The 25275-nt window shown below is 48.9% G+C and overlaps 7 protein-coding genes and 1 non-coding gene across 8 annotated transcripts; 4 read left to right on the top strand and 4 right to left on the bottom strand.

Moving 5' to 3' along the window:
* Positions 1-283: 283 nt before the first annotated feature.
* I302_108991 (uncharacterized protein) lies at positions 284-4336 on the top strand (the record flags this gene model as incomplete). The annotated part of the gene is made up of 14 exons (XM_065870778.1): positions 284-427; positions 500-633; positions 675-778; positions 831-1229; positions 1281-1588; positions 1631-1771; positions 1814-2047; positions 2090-2195; positions 2308-2665; positions 2708-2792; positions 2871-3299; positions 3352-3504; positions 3547-4086; positions 4133-4336. 14 exons carry the CDS (start codon positions 284-286, stop codon positions 4334-4336), a joined length of 3339 nt encoding a protein of 1112 aa, XP_065726850.1.
* A 195-nt stretch (positions 4337-4531) lies between these two features.
* On the bottom strand, positions 4532-4909 carry I302_108990 (uncharacterized protein; the record flags this gene model as incomplete). Its single annotated transcript, XM_019194715.1, has 1 exon — positions 4532-4909. One exon carries the CDS (start codon positions 4907-4909, stop codon positions 4532-4534), a length of 378 nt encoding a protein of 125 aa, XP_019043551.1.
* An 881-nt stretch (positions 4910-5790) lies between these two features.
* Positions 5791-7825, bottom strand: I302_108989 (uncharacterized protein; the record flags this gene model as incomplete). The annotated part of the gene is made up of 9 exons (XM_065870777.1): positions 5791-5931; positions 6006-6546; positions 6605-6672; positions 6735-6902; positions 6955-7029; positions 7079-7332; positions 7399-7512; positions 7580-7596; positions 7740-7825. The coding sequence occupies 9 exons, from the start codon at positions 7823-7825 to the stop codon at positions 5791-5793; spliced, it is 1464 nt and encodes a 487-aa protein (XP_065726849.1).
* Positions 7826-8823: 998 nt separating this feature from the next.
* Positions 8824-11472, bottom strand: I302_108988 (uncharacterized protein; the record flags this gene model as incomplete). The annotated part of the gene is made up of 14 exons (XM_019194713.1): positions 8824-9003; positions 9064-9162; positions 9218-9371; positions 9441-9567; positions 9628-9759; positions 9815-10176; positions 10238-10307; positions 10367-10405; positions 10458-10553; positions 10613-10672; positions 10740-10750; positions 10816-10933; positions 10996-11058; positions 11121-11472. 14 exons carry the CDS (start codon positions 11470-11472, stop codon positions 8824-8826), a joined length of 1863 nt encoding a protein of 620 aa, XP_019043549.1.
* Positions 11473-13434: 1962 nt separating this feature from the next.
* I302_108986 (uncharacterized protein) lies at positions 13435-16135 on the top strand (the record flags this gene model as incomplete). Its single annotated transcript, XM_065870776.1, has 9 exons — positions 13435-13755; positions 13806-14067; positions 14115-14396; positions 14445-14481; positions 14535-14857; positions 15109-15206; positions 15249-15378; positions 15431-15720; positions 15776-16135. 9 exons carry the CDS (start codon positions 13435-13437, stop codon positions 16133-16135), a joined length of 2103 nt encoding a protein of 700 aa, XP_065726848.1.
* On the top strand, positions 14935-15049 carry I302_108987. The gene has a single exon (XR_002022042.2). It is a non-coding gene; the product is annotated as a 5S ribosomal RNA (ribosomal RNA).
* A 112-nt stretch (positions 16136-16247) lies between the features above and the next one.
* I302_108985 (uncharacterized protein) lies at positions 16248-17749 on the bottom strand (the record flags this gene model as incomplete). Its single annotated transcript, XM_019194711.1, has 9 exons — positions 16248-16478; positions 16535-16962; positions 17010-17109; positions 17156-17241; positions 17291-17304; positions 17366-17388; positions 17452-17462; positions 17533-17627; positions 17703-17749. 9 exons carry the CDS (start codon positions 17747-17749, stop codon positions 16248-16250), a joined length of 1035 nt encoding a protein of 344 aa, XP_019043547.1.
* A 755-nt stretch (positions 17750-18504) lies between these two features.
* I302_108984 (uncharacterized protein) lies at positions 18505-25223 on the top strand (the record flags this gene model as incomplete). The annotated part of the gene is made up of 34 exons (XM_065870775.1): positions 18505-19429; positions 19476-19601; positions 19657-20057; positions 20108-20156; positions 20213-20249; positions 20304-20368; positions 20418-20645; positions 20697-20743; positions 20794-20917; positions 20985-21239; positions 21282-21582; positions 21638-21687; positions 21742-21795; positions 21842-21990; positions 22039-22383; positions 22441-22462; positions 22514-22580; positions 22638-22713; positions 22761-22848; positions 22897-23016; positions 23066-23156; positions 23221-23372; positions 23424-23490; positions 23542-23564; positions 23616-23808; positions 23861-23969; positions 24024-24430; positions 24480-24524; positions 24587-24654; positions 24732-24749; positions 24802-24872; positions 24940-24961; positions 25010-25086; positions 25140-25223. The coding sequence occupies 34 exons, from the start codon at positions 18505-18507 to the stop codon at positions 25221-25223; spliced, it is 4956 nt and encodes a 1651-aa protein (XP_065726847.1).
* Between the last annotated feature and the right edge of the window lie 52 nt (positions 25224-25275).

Raw genomic sequence — 25275 nt, 5'->3', positions numbered from 1 at the left:
GAATGATGCGTGCCTGAAAAATAGGTTGTGTCGAGTGACTGAGTGGGTGAATTGTTGAAATGTATGTTGATCCTCTTCAACATTTGTTTCCATATCTTCTCCACTTCTCTTCTACTTCTTTGCTCTACCTCTTCATCTTTCTCGTTTCCTGCGTTCGTTATCAAGCATCTCTCAGCATTGACTGTATCCACCTGCATCTCATCTCCCGGCTTCAGTGACAACCGTTTTCAAGCTCGAAACAACACCAGTAGAAAATTCAAGAAGAAAAAAAAAAATCGCCGTTATGGCGTCTTCCTCTCACCTCAACGATATCCCTCAAGCAGTCCGAATCGCCGCCAGTACAGATTCCAATGTCAATGCAGAGTTGAAACAGCAAGCAATAGATTACCTCACAAAGGTCAAGCAGCTCTCGCAGGAAACCTGGCAGGTGAGCGTCAATCTTTACCCGCTCGTGTGAGCAATGAAAGTGGGAAGAAGGGGCTGACGTGTATTCGTGTAGGACTGCTTGGCTCTCTATCTTCAAGGTGCAGGTGCTCCTGGACCATCCAATCCTGGTAAGGATGGCAAGGAAAAGCTGGAAACGGATCTGAGGATGTTCTGCGAGCAGGTGGTAGATACGGCCTTGACCCAAAGGTGAGTAACTGAAATGCGAGACAGAGCTGACCGACCCGCAGATCGAGTGACATCACCTCGGAAGCTCAACAGGCCATGTATAACGCTGTCATCGAGTTTGTGCAGACCGAATATGTCCAAGGCTCTTGCGAAAGTGGTCAAGCGTGTACGTGACAATCTTACAACATGTGACAAGAACCAAGCTCATATCAGCTCAGTCCTCCGAAACAAGCTCGCTTTCACCATCGCGCACCTCTTCCTCAACGCTTTTCCTACAACCATCCCAACCTTCCTCCGTCCTCTTTTCTCCCTGCTTACCGTACCACCGGCAGCGCCCGTCAACTTCCACCCTGCACTCCTCACCCTTCGTGTGCTCACAGAAATAGCTCAGGAGGTGCACGATGTTACCCTTCGAAGTGCCCGAAAATTCTCCAAGGATAGACAACAGCGTGACGGAGAAGTTCGAGATGTTATCAGATCCAGTGGGGACGAACGTATAGCGGTGGAGGGAATGTTGGATCTGGTTGAGAAAGGTCTGGATATGCTGGAACAAGGTGGAGAAGGGAAATGGTTGGAAGTGGTAGAAACGGCATTGAAGACGATGGTTACTTGGACTCGTAAGTCATATGTGACTGAAAAAAAAAGGATCAAATCTGACATTTTTGTAGCGTGGGTGGACCTTGGTGTCAGCTTACAGCCCAAATCCCTTGCCCTCTACCACCGCCTCCTTCGCTCAAGCCACATCCCCTTGCGTACTGCTACAGCCAACATAATCAAATCTCTCGCTGCGAAAGGTGTCCAAGATCCTCAAGCAAGATTAGAAGTTTTGAGAGTTCTCAACCTCGTGTCTCTGGTAGATCCGTTAGAATCGGAAACAAGAGGGGTCAAGGATAATGAAGAAGTAATAGCTTTCCGTGCTGCTGTTGCGAGCATCTTAGCTACTTTCGGAACGGAACTTATTGGGTTTTTCGAGAATGTGCGTGCTGAAATACACATGGATGAAGCTGACTGTGTGTAGACTGAAATACCAGAACCTTTACGAAACGAGGCGGAGAGTATGATGACGGTTGGACTTCCCCTTTTGCTTCGTTTCTTAAGCGATCGTCAATACGAAGTGCCGATCGCCGTAGCTCCTTTCGCTTCGGATCTTCTCCGAGTGGTAAGTCGATAAAGTATATGGATCACGCTAATTGGTCTGTAGTACAAACGAATCTACAAACCTCCTCTCGCCCCTCCACCCGTGAAAGCAGGGCAACCTCAACCACCCGCACCTAGTCCTCCACCTCCTCTTACCCCTCAACGGCGAGAATTCTTAGCTTCCATGTTAGATATTTTGATTCGACAATTGGCTTGGCCTGATGATGCGGAATGGGAGGCGCCTGGTAGCGACGAGGATTCAGATGATGAGATGGCTTTGTTCCGAACGTTCCGAGTTGTGAGTGTAACTTGACGAGAATCAAAGCTGACGTGCCTTTAGCAATGCCGAGCTTACATCGAATCTATCGCACAAATAGAAAAAGGTTTACATACAGAAGTGGTTGCAAGGATTGTAGTAGCTACTCTGGATGCTTACCAAGCTGGTGGTGCGTCGGCGGTACCTTGGCAACAAGCGGAGTTGGCATTGCATCTGATCTATACTTTTGGAGAGCTTTCGAAAAGTGAGTGCAGCATACTGCGGGCTGAGCTGACAATTAGGCAATACTCGTGCTGGATTTTACGATCTTCCACCCGAGGTTGCTACCAAAGCTGCTCGAGATAAGGTCTATCGAGCCAGCGTCAACAAGTCCATCTCGAGTGGTCGATCCACACCCACCAGCGATATTGCCGAACCCGAGGTGGATTATGGCACAGCTAAAGAGAATTTCGATTACGATCAATACCCACTCTCACCACTCGGAGAGTTACTCAAACGATGTATGGCATCAGGAATTTCCACCTATCCCCATCCTAGTGTTACACTCCAGTACTTCGAGATCTCGGTGCGTTACGTCGAGTTCTGGAAATACAAAGCAGAAGCGATTCAACCCATGTTTGAGGCGATCTTGGATGGAAGGTGAGTGCATCACCAGCTGAACAAAGCTGACAAAGCCCACAGAGGTGTGCACCATACCGACCAATTCGTTCGACGTCGATGCTTCTATCTCTTCCAGAAGCTTTGCAAGGATTGCAGAAACAGCACAGTGGATGCAATGGTACCGCCAATCTTGGACAGCATCAAGGTGAGTCATTCCAGATGCGAACAAAGCTGACTCTGATAGGATCTTCTGGTTATCAACGCGGACGTGCCGTCCGCCGACTCGCCTGATGAGGATCCACTCACTAAAGCGACAACTGGAAAGTCTTATGCCGTGGACCAACTCTACCTCTTCGAAGCAGCGGGTCAGCTTATTTACCTCACCAAGTCTGACTCAAACAAGCAGATCCCTCTGTTGGAAGCTATTGCTGGACCTCTGATGAGTGGAATGGCATCTGGAGTAGAAAGATTCAGGACAGATCCTAACGATCTTCAAGCGGTCCTTCAAGTCCACCATCATCTCATGGCACTTGGTCATTTGGCGAAAGGCTTCCCGATGGTCTCGGATACCCAAGTTGAGAAGCTCCCTTACACTCCAGCTTTCAAGCAAATGACAGAAGCGTTGTTGCAAGCCCTGGATGCTGTGAAGACGCAAAGAGTGGTTAGGGATGCGGTGAGTTTTGTCATCGTCTAGTCAATATCTATCTGTTGCTGACCAGATACAGGCTCGATTCGCTTTCGCTCAATTTGTCAATGCGATCGGATCGACCGTCGCCGAGCTGGTCCCGAGATTCGTGTCTGTCGTAGTGACCGAGTACGAGACGTCCGAGTTGGTCGACTTTATGCTGTTCTTAGGGCTGTTGATGCATCGATTAAAGGTGAGTCTAGTGTAGTGGAGGCAATCGCTGACGAGCTTCCAGAAAAACACCTTTGAAACCATGGACATGCTCCTTCTCCCCCTCCTTTCCCGTATCTTCGCGATTCTGCAACAACCCATTACCGGAACCGATGAAGCTCAAACTCATGCCCGACTCAAAGACGCGTACCTCAACTTCTTCACCGCCCTCATGAACGCCAACCTCGATGGAGTCTTCATCACCGAACGAAACAAGCCGGAATTCGAGAACCTTCTGACCACCTTATTAGGTCTGACCCAAGATTGCTCGGATCCCGGCTCACAACGATTCGCCTTTGGTTTCTTTGCTCGAAGCGTGATCGCCTGGGGTACATCGCCCGAAGCAGCAGCTCAACCCTCTGTCTTTGCTGATAGCGCAATGTCTGCTATGAGCAAAGCTGTCGCCAATGGAACTGCCGTCGCCACCAACCAACACGCCATTGCCAAGGAAGATCGAGCAAAGCAAGCTTTACCTGGGTATGAAAACTTCATCTACCAACGATTGGTACCTGCGTGTTTTGAAGTCCCAGCGAGGAAGGAGTTCAATATCAGGAGCAGTACTTTGGTGAGTCCTGGTACAAGCACACGCGAATCTTGCTGACACCTCGTAGACCCTTTTCGAAATGGCCGCACTTGTTCGAAGTACCGCTCAAGCTCGAGGTCAGGAAGCGATCAATTTCTTACTCAACGATTTACTCCCCCGATTGAACTGTCCTCCCGATATCGCCAACCAATTTGTCAACAGTTTGAGAACCCAGCAAGCCAAAGATTTCCGAAAGACCTATACCGAGTTTGTCAAGGCTATGAGGGGTTAGTCATAAACAGGTTGTTAGAATGTGTAATGCCCATCACGAATCATGGTTTTTATAATTTGCATATATATATCATTACATTTTCATTCTTACTTCTGTTCATCATTCCATATATCTCCAGTGAAACCCCCCGTATCACCTGCATGCATTATACGATCAACATGTGTACAATACTCTGAGGATAGGTATAACTCACGGTTATCCGCCGATTGGTCCTGCTCCGCCAACTTCCTCCTTCTTTGGTTCTTCTCCAATCTTCTTTGTCTCCTTTATCTCTTGTCCACTGACTTTCTCGTTGCTCTCGCTACCTGAACCTTTCTTTCCACCTGCGTTTCCTACTCCCCCTTGAGCTACTTCCGGATCGGTCGTTCCAGTCTTAGTTCCTGGTCCTTTACCTTGACCTTGTGGGTGAGGATCAGGTGTGGAAGATGGTAGTGGAGTGTGATTGTCTGCCTTTTCATCTTGGGGATCTCCGTACCCTGCTTGAGTCCGTCTGAGAGCGGTCGAGTGGAGAGGTCGTGCGAGGGTGACACGCGAGATGGGTCGGATGGGTCGTAAGGCGAGTCTGAATGTCATTGTGTCTGAAAGGGGCGTTAACGCTGAGTATCACTATAGTAGTTGGGACACACTTACTTGATTTGAGTATGTACGCTGATTGTTAGCTACTGGGAGAACGACTGACATCTTGTCAACCATGCTCCCAGATATATATAGGTCACTGGACCCCAATTCAACGGTCATAATATGGTTATGACGCTATATCATGTATGGTGACGATTTACATTTGAATGAGATCGGCGATCGGGAAATCCACGTTTTCAATCTGATTTTACGTTAGTATCCAATTGAAGTTTACGTTAATCTCAGAACCCAGATCGACGTTTTCAACTGGAGTTTGTTCTGCAAAGAGAGGGGAATGCATGCCTCAGCTCATCGACAGGTATTCAGCTGTCAGAGATGGAGGGGTCACTCCAGCTGAAAGGTCACACAAATGCGCCAAGATGACACGAGCATAATTTGTTGTCCACTATCATAATGCTGAACCCTTCTAAAAGTTGGATGTATGTTGCCGCCGCGCTCCCTTGTCCCGCTCGGAATGAGCTGCTACCGATCACAATTGGTAGTCGATGTTCTTAACAGAATACAAGATGCTCCCTTACACGCCTGATTCGGTCGCATGAATGCTGCTCAAGTGCCTCCGAAAGAGTCAGATGTTGCATGATCGTCAGGTAGCTCAATGAGCGATGTTTCTTTAGACTTGTCTTCCTTCCTTCCTCTCCGTCACGATCGTCTTCGTGTCAATCAACTACAAACCACAGCGATGGCTTGCGCAAGCCGGCACGTTCTAGTGTGGGAGCTCGTCGCGAGAGGCATTTGCGGCGCTGCCAGTTTCGCAAGTTGACGACCAAATTAGCAACACAGATATGGGTCCCGAGCATGTCGGAGGGGATATACACTCACGGGTCCGTGACTTTTTCTTGGAATCTGGAGGTAGGTTTGATCTGGAAATTGGCGTGTGCGCCTTCTTCGATTCGTGCGATTTCGGCTCCCAAACCCCGAGATTCAGCTTTGTTGAATTGCCATGCCCACAGTTTACGCTACGGGGGGACAGAAGAAACAGACCGCATCAGCGTGAGGCAGATACGCGCGGGCGTGTGAGCATCCTACATACCTCGAATAATTCGTCGACCTCTTCCAAGGATCGTCCTCGCAGTTCGGGCAGGAAGAAGATCGACCAGAAGAAAGCGATGATAGCGGCACCCATGAAGATGTAACCGACCTCGGCCCCCAGCTGGATCGCTGGACCGTCCTGAAGGTACGGGATGCAGAAAGTGACGATGAAAGCAAAGATGACATCGTTGAAGGTGGCCCATGCCAACATCTTCTTTCGCATCTGCGTCCCTCCGATCTCCGATGCAACAAGGTAACATTGACTGGATACCCCGAACTTGCACACACCGTTCAACAGCATGACGGAAGCGACAACCACATTGGATTTGACGGCATCGGTGCTCGACGACGGGTCAGAGCCAATCGCAGCGATGAGCGCGGAGAACAGGACCGCCAAGGCAGCACCGATGTAGGTCAACGGCCGACGGCCGACAATATCGGTCAAGCAGACAGCGATGGTACAACCAGCCAGACCGACAACGGGAATAAGGATGGTGTAGGTGAAAATGTCTTCGTTGTTGAGTCCCATGGCTCGGTAGAAGCTATTTACAGTAGGTTGTCAACAATCGTGCAGATGATCTGAAGAAAATCTGTACTAACGATGGTCCATACACGTTCGCAAACTGCTGACCAGTCGTTTGATTGAAGAAGAACATCATTGCGCAGATCTGTTCCGGTTCCGCTAATAAGCATGGGCAATGATGTTACGCAGACGATGAATAATTCTTACCCAAGCTTGTCGTCTGTGACTTTTCCTGAACAGGTCAAGCCATTGTCCTTCGCCAATCTCCCTGCTCTCTTGAATGGCCTGTTCAATGGTCTCGGCTTCTGCCACTGTAGTCCCGTCTTCCTCTTGGTGGGCTGGACGGATCTTGTTCAATGAAATGATAGCTTTTTCCTGTTTCACGACATCAGCTGCGTCGCAGTACATCAGCTCAAGCCAATCGTACCTTCTGACCATGGGACAACAGCCATCTGGGGGATTCGATACAGAACGGTATCAAGATGAGAAGTAATACAGACGGCTACTATACGTGTCAGCTGAGCATCTTACAGAGCGACTGCTAAGCTCACTATCATCTGCACGCCCACCGGAATTTTCCATCCTCTCGGGCCCATTTCGTCGGCGAAAGCTCGACTCATGCCACTCCCCCAGATAGCACCAATGTGGACGAATACTTGTACGTTTCCAGCGAAGAACCCTCGCAAAGGTGCAGGAGCAAGTTCGGCTTCATACGTTGGTACAGTGGTCTCGATGATACCGACCGCGGCATAGGTAAGAACTCGTCCCACAGTAAACTGGATCCACTCCTTTGCAGTGATTTCGACTATATTACCCCAGAAGCAAATCAGCCCAGCAATGTCATAATACGAAACACGAATCAACAACTGACTGATGACACCAATGATTTGAGCAAAGGCTCCGACTAATACAGTTTTCTTGAATCCCACTCGTTCGAGAAGAGGTTCGAAGATGATCGTACCGGTGAGCTTACCAAGCCATACGACTAAGCATGCACAATCCACAAGTCAGCGCATTTGACAGTCTACTGTCGAGGTGAGCGATTTGCTTACCAGAATTCATGATAGAGCTGCGATTGGTTGTCAAGACTTTGGAACCGCTGGCATTCGGTGTGCCAAAGGTATCGAGCCAACTTGGGAGCGTCTGCAAAGCACCGAAAGCGGATACATCGCTGGGAACGTCAATCCATCGTCCGCAGCCATTCCGACTCACATTCCAAACAGGATGTTTCCCCAGTTGAATACCATACAACAGAAGATGAGGTACCATGTCGTGAGTTTCCAATCTGAGAGCTTCATGTTGCAGATGAGGGATCGTCTGAGCAGTGTGGGCGTGGGGGAGATATGACAATGTTTGAGAACACAAGTGAAGGCCTCATGCACTATATATGTGGCGCCTCAAGCTTCTACAGGGGCCTTTGGGAGGGGGGCGGGGTGGAGGATATGAGCCAAACGTTGGCCCTCATCTTTGTGTGAGACCCCCTCTGGAGATGTCAGCCCTGATTGCGGGAGAAAAATGCCGCACGCAAGCGAGTGAGGAGCGGCACTGGACACAGACCATTCAATCAGTTAGTCCGATGGTGGTCAATGACACCAGACTTGGCAAGCTTGGCTATTGGCGTTTGCGGGTAAGAAAGGGGGGAAAAAAGTCTTATGCGGTCTTTTCCCTTACCAGAGCCGACGGTAGTTGGAACAGCTCTAGCGGCAGAGCCGCCTAAACCCATTGTATGTTACCCTGATTAATTTAGCAGCTAGTGCGTGAATACGGTAGAACGGCTGAATACGAATGCCAACGCCAAGTGACGAAGCGGCTGGAGAATGGGAGACTGTGACAAGTCATTGGTGAGGTCTGTACTGTGGGTTGCGTGTTCTTGTTCTCATGTCCTGTGCGAGTTTTCATTACCACCTGAGTCCTTTATTGTGCGGAGTCAACCTGATTCAAGGGTGTCACCCCACGTTACCGAGGTGTATGTTTCAAAGAAAGCTCATCTGCGACTCTTGTCTGTTCATCATGACAAATTCATGGCAGAAAATCATAATACATTCTTCAGACAAGCAGGATAAATATTGACTGAGCGAACGAAGAAAGGAGAAAGAATAAATAGTGAATGGTTGTTTTGAAAAATCGTATTAATTGGGGATTTCACGCCGATAAAGTATACTTTGAGTCGCATCGGGTCGCACCGACACGCCCAGACGTTAAGTACTCAGATACAGATAAAGAAAAGCGTACAGATGATATAAAGCGGATTTGAGAGGGTTTTACGACGGACCCCGGACATCCATACTGCGCGAGCTTAGGCGTTAGGTTCGTAGTCATCGGCGATGACCAAAGGAGGACACTTCTCGCCTCTTCTAAATAAGAACCATCTTTTGAACCAGTGGGGGAGAACAGTTCCGGTTTGGTACTTTGCAAAAGTAGCTGTAGGCACAGAAAATACAGCATCGAGCTCTTCAAGGGTCAATTGTTTGGTTTCCTGGTCAAATGGGAATTGTGAGTGTGATGTCGTCCTGTGAGGGTAAGAAGCGTTACTTACAGGAACGAAGAAGAAGATGAGTACAAGAGCAATCACGTTGAATGCGGCATAGGTACCGAAAGCGCCTTGTGGAGTCAAAGCTCGAAGCATTCGAGGGAACTTTTGAACAGTGTCAGATGGATTCTACCGCGTTCGCAACATGCAGGAAACTCACGGTCAAACTCAAGATCGATGAGAAACCAAGACAAACAGTGACAGACCATGCCATACCTTGCTCACGTTGAGGAAGGGGGAAGACTTCGGCAGAGTACATGAATGGCACTGGTCCTTCGCCAACACTGTAGAAAGCGGCGAAAAGGTAGATGAAACTGAAGCGAAAAATGTCAGCCGACCACACGAAAAGACGAATGCGCTTGGTCTGCGCCAAAGGTACTCACAAGGCAATCAAACCAGTACGCATAACTTTGTTGGCCTCAGTGTCAGGGATGAAGAACATCATACCAGCAGCAAGCAAGGTCCAAGCCATGTTTGGGAATGTGGAGAGAAGCAGGGATCGACGTCCAACTGAAAATTGTATATGAGCTTAGAACACCCGGCATTGATCGTTGAAGGCATGTGACTTACAAGTGTCAATAGTGAAGATAGCAGGGAACGCGAATAAGAAGTTGACAGCACCGAATCCGAGGGAAGCGAAGAGAGCTTGAGAAGCAGAGTACCCGGATTCCACAAAGATAGTACTTGAATAGAACGCGATGACTATTGGGTGGAACTCTATCAGCATGATGTTTCTCTGACACCTGAATGTACTCACTATTAATACCGCACATTTGCTGAGCCAACATTACGGTACTGGCAGCCAAGGTACCACGTCGGACACGAGGAATGGTGAAGAGCTCGGTGAATCGAGAGAAGTAATTTTTGCCCTGGACAATCTTGTTCTCTTCCATCAACTGAACGTGTGCGTAATACAAATCTCGGGCGGCGAGTGTCTCTGTATGTCTGAGCCGAGACATGGCCGCAAAGGCTTGAATGTACCGACCCTTCTTCATCAACCATCTTGGAGATTCGGGGCAGAAGAAGATAAGGATGGCCAATGGCAGAGCCGGGATAAACGCGGATCCAAGTTGTAATCTCCAAGCAATACGACCGACATCTTTGACTACCGCATTGGCACTAAAAAACGATGATTAGCACAGTATCACATGTGCGCTTGATATGACGATTACCGACTTACGCAAACCCAAGGAAGATACCGAAAGCAGTCCACAATTGCCACCCCATAACGAGGGCACCTCGAATGTTGGCTAAAAACAGTAATTCACGTTACCAAGCGCATCTTCGGATTGAACACCGCAGCACTTACCAGGTGCGAGTTCGGCGGCATACATTGGAACAGTAGAAGCTAGACCCGAGATCAGCAAGATACCACTAGCAGCATAGTAGACCTGACATACCTTTAGCTCCCATACCAATACCGAGAACAAGACGGACAGCAGCCAAAGCTTGCCAAGAGTGAGTAAAGCCGGAAGCGATGGGAGTCGCAATGAGGACTGAGGGAAGTAAAGTTAGATCGAGGCAAATTTGAAGGTCCATAAGATGCTAAGCTCACTGAGGGAGGTAATGAAAATTTCGCCTCTTCGGCCAAAGAAGTGGTTCAAAGGATCCGACACTAAGGGATTCAGATGAAGTTAACGAATGTGCTATTCGCCAAACTCAGGGGCAAAGTTTCAACATACACCAACAACCACTGCAGACGTAGGAGCACTGATTAGCGCGGAATTCAAGCTTATGACCAAAGTCTGATCGACTCACCAAAGTGCAGAAGCAATATAAGGCGCAGCATTCACGAAGCCGACCTTCCATTCGTCGGCATTTCCTTCGGCTGTTCCAACAGGCCGGGCGATGCCAAATTCGGTGGGGAAAGACAAGTCTAGGAGTACTGTACGTTAGCCGCGAGGGAAAGATGGCGACAGAGCATGAACAGCCACTCACTTGCTCCGTTTGACCCGGTTTGATCCCATCCTTGCGTAGCTGCACCGATAGCGCAGACAATGACTGTTGCAACATGACGGTTAAGCAAGCAAAGTTAACCAAAAGAAGAAAGCGTATGAACTGACCAGTGAAGTAAAGCATCTTAGGGTGAGACCATTTACTTGCGGATGCCTTTCGAAGCCAGCTACGATCATCCTCGGTCAACTCCTGGATTGCTTCAAATTCGGTGGGTCGCTGAGCGATCAACGCTCCCCGCTTGAATACGTCGACCTTGTCTTCCAATCCTTTCTCCCTACAGAATTCCTCCACATCGGCGAGAACCTGCGCTTTGGTTAAACCATGGAGAGGATTGATGAGCTTCTTGCCTTGGGATGCTAGATGACCAACATCTTCGATGCCATAGGCTGCTGACTTGTCATTGTAGTCTTCAGTAGCCAATTCGTGATGCGTATCACGGGATTTCTCGACGACGTCCATTGTAAGTAAGGTTGTCTGCGAACTAGACTGGGGTTGAGGGTTGGAGGTTGGGGCCTTTTCGATCCCCCAATGTGTCCCGCATGCGTATATATATGTTTTACGAAGCCACAGATGGTCTGTCACATCTCTTTTGGAATTGGCAACAAAAAATAATCGATTTCCGACGAAACCGAATGCCGGTCAGGGGTCAAGTGACTGATGTTCCACTGCCGAGAGGTAACCCTCGGTGTGGCTGAAGCGGATAAAAAGTCCGCCATGCTCAGAGATCAGATGATTCCAATCGTAATGGTTAAGCGAAGACTGTGGGAGTAGCGTGTGACTCTGGGTGTTTTTGGAGGCCTGATGTGTGCCTGTGAAATGTACTATAACCACATTAGTGGGCCACAGGCCGATGATTCCAGCCTGGCATAAGGTGAATTTTAGGTAATGACTGGGGTTCTTGTGATAATTCTACGCGGCTCCATACGGCCCACCGACGGGGCTTTCAGGCACTTATGAGATCCAGCAGCCGACACAACCAAGCGGCCAGAAATAAACTTTCAGTGCCGACAGTGCGCTTTGCAGCCCTGGACCCTCTTGGTCCCAGGCGTTTTCCCGCGGAAGGATCTGGAGGCGGATATGAGCAGCTTCTTACCCCCAGTTCCTGAGAGCAAGTTGCCCAATTGGTGTCACAGCGGACTTTCGATGCCAGGGAATGCGGCGGAGTCAATGTCCGCTTCATACCCGGCGGCGGGATTGGTCATAACGATCGGCGTTGAATATGTGATATACGTGACCCTGTGAGGTTTTCAGCGAGCCAGTGACAAGGCAAGAAAACAACTCTTAAGACATTTGACAAGTCGATCGGTATGAATTACAAGAGAGGATTAGCTTTCGGTTGTGATCCGCTCGTGCACTGATCTGGTGGGGCCAGGCTTTGTTTCAAGGTTTTGTGTTTTTCCCATTGTCCGCAGGTACCAAGGTTGCACCTTGGGTCACTCTTTCCGCCTGCCAATTAGGGTTTGTTGCTAAAACTGAAAATCGTACGCATGTCATCCTTGGAATACCCAGACGACTTGAGAATGGCCAAAACAGCTACTGAATACCCGTAAAGAAGGGGGCCAGTCCAAAAGCGGGGATTGATTGATGATGCGGATCGTTTCTCTTACAAAATTGAGCAAAATCGCATGCGCCACGCTGTTTTATTAAGCCTCCACTATGTGCCAGCCGCCTTGGACATCTATAGCCAATCTTCCAAGCATCTAAAGGGCTCTAGGTGGAGTAGAGTGGCTCCATATCGTCCCGGCAGCCATCAGGGCGTGCCTGTGTGCTGGCTTTTCGCTTCCAGCACACCCCCTCAACTTTTGTTTTTTTTTTTCTTTTCATTTCTCTCTTTTTCCCGTGCATTGCAGCTTGGTTCGAAGCTGTGGAGATAAAGTGCGCAGAGGCACGAAATGGTGCATTTCACGAATGACCAGGATATTAGCGCACCGGGTGCAGTGAAACCGTCACTCATCGCTGCCCATGAGTATCTTGGACGAAGGACATGTCCTATCCTCCCGGCTTCTGGAGTTCTTGCTCACAAGCCAATCTGTGAAGCAGTAATTTACGTAAGAATTCTGTTGATATGGCCGTTTGATGGGTCGAAAGGTAGAACCTGTTGGAAGGGAGGTCAACTTCTCCAATGTATCACCACTATCGCAAAGAACGGAAGCAATGATATCATGGAGACCGATGAACTACGAGTATCATGCATGTCAAGGAAGAGAAAAAGCAGCGTCGTGATCATATCAGATAAACGGTGGTACACGGTACACACACTAAATGCGAATTTGATGACGTAGTACGAAAGTCATGAGTTCGATGGTGATAACCGCCAATTCCCGAGCTAGCTTCAACATCGCACTCGAGTATTCGATCAAGTTGTAAATGCATGGATATATCCACACCGTGGCATGGTGACATGCGTCTTCCCAAACCGAAATGATCATGAAAGGGACTCGTACTTTGACAAGGAGTGCGAAAGCAACCAGATCGATAGGGGATCTCCAGTGTGGAATCAGTCTCACCCGAAGGACTGCCCTAGTCAATACCAACACTACTCATAAGCTCAATCCCCGATCTACATCATATCAGCATACAGTCAGGTTTGCTCCCAGTCAGGCGGGTCCCTCAAGAGCATCTGCGAATGCAGACGTCAACGCTCAGCTGCCAGCTCCTACCGATCTCTTGGAGCTATATCGAGGACTGGTCGCGGGCGGAAGGCTAAAATGGGATGACGAGCAGGTCCGATGTGTGATCAAGGTATGTCTATCAATGAACCGATGATGAATCCTGCTGACTTGTCCCGAAAGCTTCGACACCTGTTAGAAAGTCTTGAGGACTACTCCCCTCCAATCGATCTAGTAGCCAAGCTCACTCCATCTGCCCCATTTATCGCCCAGGATGTCAACCGAAAGTCGGGATGGATCAAAGGGAAAGAGAAAGCCGGAGAATATCTGGGGATAGAGGTGGACTCGGGAGATGAGGAGAAGAAGCTGGTCAGGGTACTAAGTGGGGAGGAGGAACTCGCAAATCTCGAGACGCCGAAAGGGATACTCTTGACTGGTCCTCCAGGTAAGCGCAATCACATTCATCGACTCTCCATGGCTGATCCCCCACAGGCACCGGTAAATCACTCCTCTTGTCCCTCTTCTTCCAGCTCTTACCACTTCCCAAACGACGCGTCCACTATCATGCGTTCACCCTCTCGCTATATCGACAGGTGTTCCTGGAGTTAGAAAGGAGGAAGAATGCTCCATCAGTGGTCGAAGAGATCATGCGGAAGACTGAGAACATGGAACTGGCAAATAAGAAAGGGTGGAGAGCTGTCTTTGCAGGGGGTAGATGGGATGAAGAGGGGAACGAAAGGGTTTGGGCGAAAGAAGAAGGGATGGCTTTTATCAGTGAGTAAATAAGAACATAGGAGCTCGCCGATCGCTGATGAAACCCAGTCGCACGGAATATGATTCTGGATTATCATGTGCTATAGTGAGTGTATGACCTTTACTCACATCGTTGAGGACCGCTGATCATGCCAAAAGCTTTGACGAATTTCAGCTTGTCGATGCCTCTTCAGCGGCGCTCATCAGAGACGTGCTATCATGGTATTGGCGCTTGGGCGGAGTCGTAGTGGCATGCTCAAATCGGGTGCCGGAAGATTTGTATCACCATGGTGTACAAAAAGATCGGATGATAGGATTCCTGGACGCTCTGAAGAGCAGATGCGAGGTGGTCACGGTCGATGGCGGGGTTGATTGGCGAGCCCGGACAGATCATGATCGAGATGAAGAAATTCTGAAATGGTACCAGGAAGGCGATGATGGTTTTGAGAGGCTTTGGGAGGAGAAGACTGAAGGGCTTCATGGTAAGCAGTCTCATCTTACTTATCTTGAACATATACTTGATCTGCACACAATCTAAGCTACGTCCTCCATCTCCATCTACGACCATCGAGTGAAGAATATACCGCATCCCGTTAGCTCTGCGAAGTCAAGCTTCTCATCGCTCGGTTAGTACCAAAGTCGGGGACGATTTGGGAATCCCGAGTGTTGTAGTTTCAAATGACTGTTTCTTTTTAACAACCTGGTGATTGACGACCGCTGACACACAACTCAGTCGGACCCACTACAGTCTCTGTTTACGGAAGAAGGGTGAATGTACCAGCGGCAGCCGGGCAGATATGCCGTTTTACCTTTGCTGATCTGTGCGAAGAGGTGAGTTCTTGGTCGACCAGCAACCGCTGACTCCAGCTGCAGTCTTTGGGTCCAGCCGATTACCTAACACTAGCCTCGTCATATTCTACCTTTTTCATCGACGAAGTTCCCGTGCTTTACCTCAAGCACAAGAATGAAGCCAGACGCTTGATCAATCTCATTGATGCCTTGTGTGAGTGACGTCCTCACTCGAAATGGACAATAACTCATGACCAACGGCGCAGATGAATCCCGATGTCAGGTTTACATCAGATCGCCTGCTACTACCTCCACGCTCTTCTTCCCGGACGCTCTGGAGTTGAACGAGTCCGAAGTCGATGAGATGACGAACGAGAGGATCATGGAGGCGGAATCACTCTCTGAAACCCTTGCAACGCCGTATCGACCAAATGTCAGTCTATACAACACTGCCTCACCGGCAAAAAAGGAGAAGGCGCGACTAGAGGAGAAGAAAAGCGGAAGTTCATTCAGCGTGTTAGGAATCTGGACAGGGGAGGACGAGAGATTCGCTTATGTATGTCTGGTGATCACCAATCCCAATTTGAATATCCGCTGATCAGAGCACACAGAAACGGGCCGTATCTAGACTGACTGAAATGACCACTTCACCCACATATACCGCCGAGGAATGGCTACCTTTAGATCGAGAAGCTAGAACATGGGAGAACTCGAACAACCCTACCAACGCGCGCTCCACAGCAAGACGACCAGCGTCAGGCTTGATGCCCTTTAAGAACGGTTCTGACGATATCGCAGTTGAAGCCGGCTACTCCAGACCAAAGAAGCTAGATCGTGAAGCCGTGAAGGACAGGAAACCAGCCCCCGTGATTAAGGAGCAGCATATGTGGGGTGTAGTGGACGAGTGGGGAGCGAAAGCAGGTAAATGGGGTCAAGGAGCAAAAGCTTACAAGAATGGACAGTCCAAGTGACAACAAATGACCCATTTTGCATGACTATAGATATATACAATTTATTCTTTCCCATGGATCTTCTTTACGATTCTGCTTCCCTTTGAGCCATTGCCATATCCATAATCCAGCCTTACTTTCCATCTTGAATCCCTTGGTATTTGAATGCTCCGCACGCAGGCACCAAGACATTCTTAAAGCTTTCTCGTTCCACCCACTCCTCCCAGAACTTTCGCACCTTGGGTCCGAATTTATAACCGCCAAGATGAGGCAAAAGAGAGTCAATACCAGCAGCGTCAGGTTCTCCACCAGCAATGGAAATTAGTCGCGTGAGCCAAGAGATGGTGTGCAGGTCGGCAAGAGACTGACCGACCCAAATGAGTATCGATCATGTCCGGCGATAAAAATTGGATGACTCACGACTTGATCACCGAGAGCGAAAGGTCCTTTAAATAAATTCTCAAGTTTCGTGAATGCTTCAGGTAATGATTCCGTCCACGTCTTTTTACAAACCTCAAAGAACTGCTCCTCCTTCTCCTTCCCGGCTTTACCGTTGTAAAGCTCCCATATTTGCTCATTTGATTGGACTTTCTCCTCCAAGAATTTGACCGTCTTTTGTTCCCATGTTAGACTTCCCTCCTTTGGCGCGACGGCCGATTCTGCGACGGCTTGCTTCGCTTCTTCCAGATAACGTTGTAGAGATTCTCTCCTGAGAGCGAGGGATTGGCCGGGTGGACGACTTGCTTTGTCCCGTAACTCTGCTTCGTCACGTGCGGCTAGAGCGACAAAATTGGGGTCTACTGTGTATACGTGAATGAGGTTGATGATCTCGTCGGACAGTCCCTTTCCTATGTCGTCGATCAGCATCGTCCGCAGTAGATCATTATTCACTTACCTTCGATAGTCGCTGGGGCTAAAGTAGGGGCGGGTTTGTCGGGATGTTGGACATGGCCCGAGCTCGCGCTTCGAGCATGGTCAAGAAAGTCACAAATTGACTGTGGAGCGGGTGAGCTCAATCCAATTTCATCAGTGATCACTCACGATGGTATCTCTCAGAGAACGATATCTAGTATCTACATCGCTGCCTGTAGTCTCAAGAGTGGGAACAACAAGAGTGGGGATGGTTCCTGCAGGAGAGTCAGCTTGAGTATATGTCGTCAAAGCAAGCAGACTAACCATTCATATTGATTCTGCGGAGATGAGTGGAAGGTCAGCTGTAAACCACTGTTGCGGGAAGATGAAGAGACTCACTTGAGATACGAAGGGGCAAAGTTCTTCAACAGACCAGGTCAGTGTTAATCCTCTACCTGATCCCTTGACTTGTACGACTGACTCACCTCTCCTTTAGCTGAAGACGTACGAATCCGAGATCAGCACTTGTGCGGTGTCCTCTGCTCAACGTTCCAGATGACACTCACTGATATCCACATATTTGATTATATACTCGTCATTAGAGTAACCTTTCTCATGCAGGCATAGTTGAGGGACCGTAGACCATACCGAGGTCGGCCAGCTTTAGGTCAATTGACATTGATCGAGCAGTCAGCGCTGACCAGCTCGAGACTGTGACCGTGACTGTGTGACTCACGAGTAAAGGATTGCTTTGGGAAGTGTCTCTGAGTCTGTGTTGGCCATGGTGAGATTGATTCTGCTTTCTGCTTGCTGTTTGTGTATTCGATTGTAGGGTGGGTGTTGATAGAGAGAGGCGAGTAAGAATGAAGAGGTGAATGCATACTGTATATACTAACCCCCTTACACGTGGATTGATCACATCAGATCTCTATATCATACGTCATACTCATAATCTCACCATACGAGTAAAACGAAAACACTATAGTACTGTACTGTAATTACATAATGAGATATGGGCTATTACGTAAAATGGTATTTACCGGTCAAATCCGCCCATCCTAGCCTGCCTGCTCGCAATAATTCAACATACAACTCCTACTCCTACTCCTACTCCTACTCTTACTCTTACTCTATTCCTGCTCTTACTTCTCTATTGCATCGTCAGTCATTCTGTCAGTCAGTCAATCAATCAGTCGATATCACCACCACGACCTAGGGAGGTGGATCGATAGTTCACCTTGAGACAGAGACGAATGCAGAGTCTCAAGAAGCAGGGGTAGGAAATTAACAAAAAAGAAAAAAAAAAAGAAAGGAAGAAAGAAAGGAAGAAAGGAATACTAGCACACATCTTACATACCATATCTCAACTCGACTCATCAGCAGCATAAATTCCCCCTCTTCGGTTCCGAACATCGCCCTTGATCATCCATCTCATCACCAACTCAACGCTCAACGATACGATATCAGATAGTCACATATAAATCAACGGGCCAATATCAATCTCAGCATCGCAATCGACATCGCAATCGAAAATGGCGATGTCCAACCTGATAACCATCATCAGTACAACCTTTATCCCTCTCGTTTCCCTCTCCTCATTGACCATCTATCTGTCTACCCACCCAAATTCACCAATAGGCAGCTTACTCAAGAAGCGTATCGCTCTACCCACACATCAGGATGAAAGTTTAGATGGACGCTTTGATACTGAGGAGAAGGACCCTTTTAACATTGAAGACCCGGTAGTTTGTGAAGATGGTACTCCAGTCAACCCGTCGATCTTTTGGGATTCAATGAAGAGGCGAAAATGGGGCGTATTGCTCCTCATGATCCCGCCTTTGATTTGTAACATTCTCTTGCTGGTCTTTGCGATTCTTGCTCATATACCCGATCAGGATGAAAAGACTCGATCGATCCTCCTCCCATCGCTACTCCTACCTTCCCAGATGGTCACCTTATATCTCTCCTCTTGTCATATCCACCAAAATGAGACTATACCTCACTGGGCCACTACCGTGCATCTCTCCGTCGACATATTCGTCCAATTCATGGTTCTGGCTTTCCTCGCTCTACTCCCTTCAACTCCGCTTCCTTCCGCATCCGCCAAGCTGTTCGCATCCTTTGCTCGCGTAGATGTGTTCTTGATCCCTCAGCTCACCCCGGTCTCTTCTCTCAAGATGGCTTTGCCGATCCTCTACGTACTCCCACTCCTTGCCATTCTCTCTGTGCGACGAGGGCCTCCCCTTTATCTCCCTTTGGACGCGATATATCCCACCAAAATCACCGAAGCAGTGCCTCTTGGGACAGAATCGCTCGATCCGAATAAGCCCAATGTCAGTGCCGAAGTTCAAGCCAATGTCCCAGAATGGCTACTGTTTGGTTACGCTACGCCTGTTATACGGAAAGGCTATGTTTCAGATAGTTTGGATGTTTGGGATCTACCCATTCTACCAAAGGGCCTTCGTGAGTTTGCGAGTACGCAATGCTGACCATGCTGACCCATACGCAGGGGCGCTTTTCCAATATCGACATATGCGAAAGATATACGGTCGCCCTAGAGGTCGATTTGGGCGAAAGGAGGGTTTCAACCTGTTATGGAAAGTCGCCAAAGCAAATTCTGCGCTGCTTTGGGCTCGTAAGTTCTGCTTGAAGTCTTCGTTGAGACTACGAACTGATAATAGTCCACGTAGAAACTCTTCTTGCCACCGCTACCGCTTTCGGATACTACGTCCCTCACTACATCCTCTTAAAGTTCGTCGAATACCTTGAGAATGATCCCACTCGATCCACTCCGGCCTGGGGTTGGGTTTTATGTTTCGGTCTTTTTATGTCGAACGCTATCATGTTCATCGCCACTGGTGTGACTTGGTCGATCAGCTCCACATACCTACAAGCCCGGATCAAACTCCAGCTGAACACTTTGCTTTTTAGCAAAACTTTACGCAAGAAGGACATCGCCGCAGCCGGAGATGACAAAGCTCAAGTGGGAGATGTCAAGGCGGAGGCGGCCAAGGATCAGAAGAAGAAGGAGACTGATGGGACAGAAGAGAAGGAGGACGAAGAAGCTGTCAGCTCCAAGACGCAAATTATGGTGAGTCGTGGAGTCTCGGCTCAACAGGCAGACTGACTTTTCGGAAAAAGACTCTATTCACAGTTGACGTCGATCGGGTTACCGACTTTGTCTTCCATCGTGAGTCTGCGCAGGAGCAACCTCACGAGATCGTTGCTGACGGTATCCCATCACAGTCTTTGCGATCGTGGATTCCCCTTTAGAGCTTCTCGTGTGAGTTCGATTTCACTGTTGCAGGTGATGCACTATCCTGACGAAACCCCGCAGGGCAAGCGTCTTTGTCTTCAAGCTTCTAGGTATATCGGCCTTGTACGGACTGTTGACGGCCATTCGTAAGTCGTGCATGATATTCGTGAAACATCCTGGCTGACGGCTACCCAGTATCACTACCTCTCAATCATTTCGCCTCGAAGATCGTGGTCAGAGCTCAGGAGAATTTGATGAAAACCCGAGATCAACGTACCGCTTTGATGAACGAGATCCTTCAAGGTATACGAATGCTCAAATTCATGGCATGGGAGCGGTCATTCGAATCCCGAATCAAGACGATCAGGAAGAACGAGTTATCTTGGCAAGCTCGTAACTATCAGATCGAAGTTGCCTTCAACTGTACGTATAGCAGCTGTACAATCTGAGTCATGACTGACCAAAAGTTTCAAGGTATTTGGGCTCTCACTCCGGTACTCGTCACTGTTGTGTCCTTCCTGGTCAGTTGCGCATTCTCTGCTTCTTTGACATGACGTTAACGAAGTCGCAGCACTACACCTTGGTCCGGGGTAAGGTTCTTACCCCTTCAACCGCATTCACTTCGGTGGCTGTGTTTGCCGAACTTAGATATGCTCTTAATGCTTTGCCAGAAACCTTCATCGAGGCTTTACAGGGTGAGTGCGATGCTCGGTCGGTCGGTCGGTCGGTCGTGCTGCTAATTTGGACACCAACTTCACCCAGGCTTCGTGTCCTGTCGTCGTATCGAGAAATACTTGTCCCTTGCTGAAGTTGCGCCGATTCAGGAGAATAACGGTGAAGGAGATATCATCTTGTCATCTGCGACATACACATGGCCTCGCGACGAGTCTGCAACTCCCATGGCCCAAAACAATCCATCACGATCGACAGCTACCACCCCAAAGAACGCGTTCACACTTGCTGATCTTTCCTTGAGATTCCCGCGGGGAAAGCTTTCTCTGATATGCGGTCGACTTGGTAAGTGATTTTCCCTGCTTATTGAGCTGATAGAATAACCAGGTTCCGGAAAGTCACTCCTGCTTGCTGGGCTACTTGGTGAAGCGGATCTTTTGGCCGGTCAAGTCACCTGTCCGCGATCTTCGCCGGACTCTATGGGTCATTCGGGCAAGGATGTTCCCGACGTCGACTGGGTTGTACCTAGCATGGTCGCTTTTGTACCACAGCAAGCATGGCTTCAGAACGCTTCTATCAAAGACAACATCATATTCTCTTCCCCGTGGAATCCTCAAAGATATCAGCAAGTCATTGAAGCGTGCTCTTTGACCACTGATTTAGAGATACTCGAAGATGGAGACCAAACGTAAGTAGGATTGATTTGTCATGTGCGCTGTGCTGACCTGAAATTCCGCGATCAGAGAGATTGGAGAAAAAGGGCTGAATCTCAGTGGGGGTCAAAAAGCCCGTGGTGAGTACGCGTGCTGCCATGATTTTGACATTCGAGCTGACAAAGCGTGATCAGTCTCTCTCGCCCGTGCCGTATACAGTCGTGCCGGAGTATTGCTTCTTGATGATGGTGAGTGCTTGGTTCCGTGATCCATCGCACTGACATGACCAATTAGTTCTGAGTGCTGTGGACGCGCATACTGCTCACGCGCTCATGGCGAACTGTCTGCAAGGCCGAATACTGGAAGGTAGAACTGTGCTTTTGGTCTCACATCACACTGCCTTGGTCTCACCTGGTGCTGCATACATTGTCGCTCTCGAAAATGTGCGTAAAGTCTCGATTCCAACCTCTTTCAGCTGACGCCACCCGCAGGGCGATGTCAAGTTCTCTGGCACGCGAGACGACTTTGTGGCCTCTGGCCTGATGGCCAAGTTGGACGAGGAAGACATCAAAGCCAAACCTACCGAAGGTGAAACGAAAGAGGAAAAACTCGTTGAAGACAATGCTCCGCAAGCGGGCCATAAAAACGTGGTCAGTTTGAGTGGGGTAGTAGGATCCGATCCTGGTTCCGAGACCAGCTCATTGGCGCCTGAGGATGAGACGACTCTTGTCAATTCAACCGTTGATGTCAAACCCAAAACGCCTCGTAAACTGATAGAAGACGAGAAGCGGGCTCGAGGCAGAATTGCTTGGTCTGTGTGGAAAACCTATTTCGGGGTGCGTTAGATGCTCTCATACACTGAAACAAACGCTGACTTGTTCTCTTCACTGCAGGCTCTGGGGGGACCGGTCTGGTGTAAGTGTCGTCAGCAGTCGCACAGTTGATCTTTCCTGATCATCGATTTAGGGTTCTTCTTTTTCCTTGCGTTGGTAATGGCAATGTTCGTTCCCGTGGCTGAAAAGGGGTGGTTGGAGTGAGTAGAGCTCAGCATCTCCCGCAGTCATACTTTTGCACTTACACGCAATCGTAGATACTGGACAGGCTCAAATCAGTCAGCGGCTCAAGCCGGGCACACCGCTCAATACTTCGTGGTCGGCTACGCAGCGGTGAGTTCGGAGTGACAACTCCTGGTGACTAGCTGACATGGTCTCAGATCACCATTGCCGGGGTTTTCGTCACCAATTTCCAATACGCTGTCATCTACATGGGATCGCTTAGGGCAAGTAGAAAGATCCATAATGGTAAGTTGTATTACCATAGAGCGGCATCGATTGCTGATGCCTTTGCAGCCATGCTTGAGTCTGTCTTGTTCTCGACTCTCAGATTTCACGATACTACTAGTCGGGGACGACTGCTGAACCGGTTTGGCAAAGACATCGAAGGTCTAGATTCCAGTACCGCGGACAATTGTGAGCATTAAGAGACGCCTCAGCAGAATGTCGCTGATAAGTTACATAGTCGTTCGAAGCTCGGTCTTTGCGTTGAATGTATTCGTAACCTTCATCTCCATTACTTACGTCGGTGGTCTGCCATTTATCCTTGCAGGAAGGTAAGTGGTCTTCGCGGCGACCACACGTGCATCTGTACCTATCTGATCGTCTCGCCTTGCTCAGTGTCATCCTTGTCATATATTATCAAGCCGGGTCCATCTATGGTCAGACGTCACGAGATATGCGGCGACTTGATTCGGTCACCCGATCTCCGCTTTATTCACTTTTCGGTGAGACCGTGTCAGGCGTCGCCGTACTGCGAGCTTTTGGAGCTAGTGAGCTTTCAATTAACATGAGTACGAGGGTTATGGCTAACCGAGTTCTAGGTACCATATCCTTGAAATACATGATGAGACTGGCGGACACAAATGTCTTAGCATTCGCTTGGTCCTGGTAAGTGATTGGATCTTTAGCTTGAATAAGGTGCTCACTCCGGTATGCCAGGACCGTGAATCGATGGCTTTCAGGTCGGTCAATCCCTCTGCACAATCGGAAGTTATGCTGATATACGGCGATAGCTCGCTTTAATCTTCTCTCAGCGGTCATGGTGGGGCTTACGGCTGTAGCCGTTCTCATTGCCCCGGGTGTCGATGCTGCGATGGCGGGTTTCGCCTTATCTTTTGCTGGAACGATTTGCCATGATCTCCTTTTTGTTGTGCGTAGATTCGTACAACTGGAGCAGAGCATGGTGGCTATCGAGCGACTCAAAGAGTATGTCGGTTTCTCACTTTGTCCACCATATCAAGTTGACACATAATCATAGATTCACCGATCTCACGCGCGAAGCGGCTGAATTCATCGATCCAAGGCCGCCCGCATCATGGCCGGAAGCAGGAGCCATCTCTATGGAGAAGCTGATCATCAGATACGCTGTGAGGATATGAACCTCTCATTTGAATACAGATCAACGGCTGATCATCTCCTAGCCTGATCTTCCTGATGTTCTCCATAGTATTACCTTTGATGTTGCTCCCCGCGAAAAGATTGGTATTGTCGGAGCGACTGGCTGTGGGAAATCAACCTTGGCTCTGAGCTTTTTCCGTTTCGTCGAGGCGACCGAAGGAAAGATCGTGATTGATGGGATTGATATCTCTAAGATTGGGCTTACAGATCTGCGAAGTCGGGTGACGATCATACCACAAGACCCGACTATCCTATCAGGGACCCTTCGATCTACCTTGGACGTGTTCGACGAATACGATGATGCGGACATTTATGCTGCTTTGCGCCGAGTTCATCTTATCAAAGATGACGAGTCTCTAGGCGAAATTGATGTAGGAGATGAAGAGAGCAGAAATAAGAATGTATTCCGGGATCTCTCAAATCCTGTCAGGTGAGTAAATCATCGTCGTGAACGCAATTCCCGCTGACACTTCCTACAGTGAGGGCGGAGACAACTTTTCCAGTGGTGAAAAGCAATTGATCTGGTGAATTAACCGAACGGCGTGTTGATATGTCGGATGGGTGCTTACGCCCACTTGTCTGGTAGCATGGCTCGAGCGATTCTAAAACGCAATAAAATCTTGTTCATGGACGAAGCGACTGCTTCTATCGACTGTGAGTGAGCCATCTAGGTTACAGGGGATATTGGCATTGACCTGGAAACAACTCCCCCCCCCCCCCACTCCATTTAGACGAGACCGATGAACTTAGTAAGTAGCCTGCGACTAACCCGCTTTCCTCACTGACAATCCTTCTCATCAGTTTCCAAAACCATCCGCGAGGAGTTTTCTGATTCTACAATCTTGACCATTGCTCATCGTATCCACACTATCGTGAGTTGAGGTTGTCTGTTGTCACTTGAGTTATCATAGCGGAGGCTGATGCGCGCTCTTAACCCAGATCGATTTCGACAAAGTTCTCGGTAAGTCTTCCGACTTTCATCACGGTCTACATGCTGACGCTCCTGAAGTGATGGATCAAGGTCGAATCGCCGAATTCGCCAGCCCAGCAGAACTACTGAGAGATCACAAGTCCAAATTTTACGCCGTAAGCCGCATCACTCTGCCGACATCTTGATGGCATGCTGACAACATGCTCAGTTATGCAAAGCGACCGGTCGGACAGAGTTCAAAACCCTCAAAGAGCTAGCAATGCAAGCGGAGAGGAAGCAAAGGAGATCTTGAGTCTCGAGCTTTCGGATGTACGCATAGAAGTACGAATACAATATGCATATCA

Source organism: Kwoniella bestiolae, chromosome 8 (assembly GCF_000512585.2).
Source record: "Kwoniella bestiolae CBS 10118 chromosome 8, complete sequence".
NCBI lineage: Eukaryota > Fungi > Basidiomycota > Tremellomycetes > Tremellales > Cryptococcaceae > Kwoniella > Kwoniella bestiolae.
Note: the sequence above shows the minus strand (reverse complement) of the source record. Positions and strands in the feature narration are given on the sequence as shown.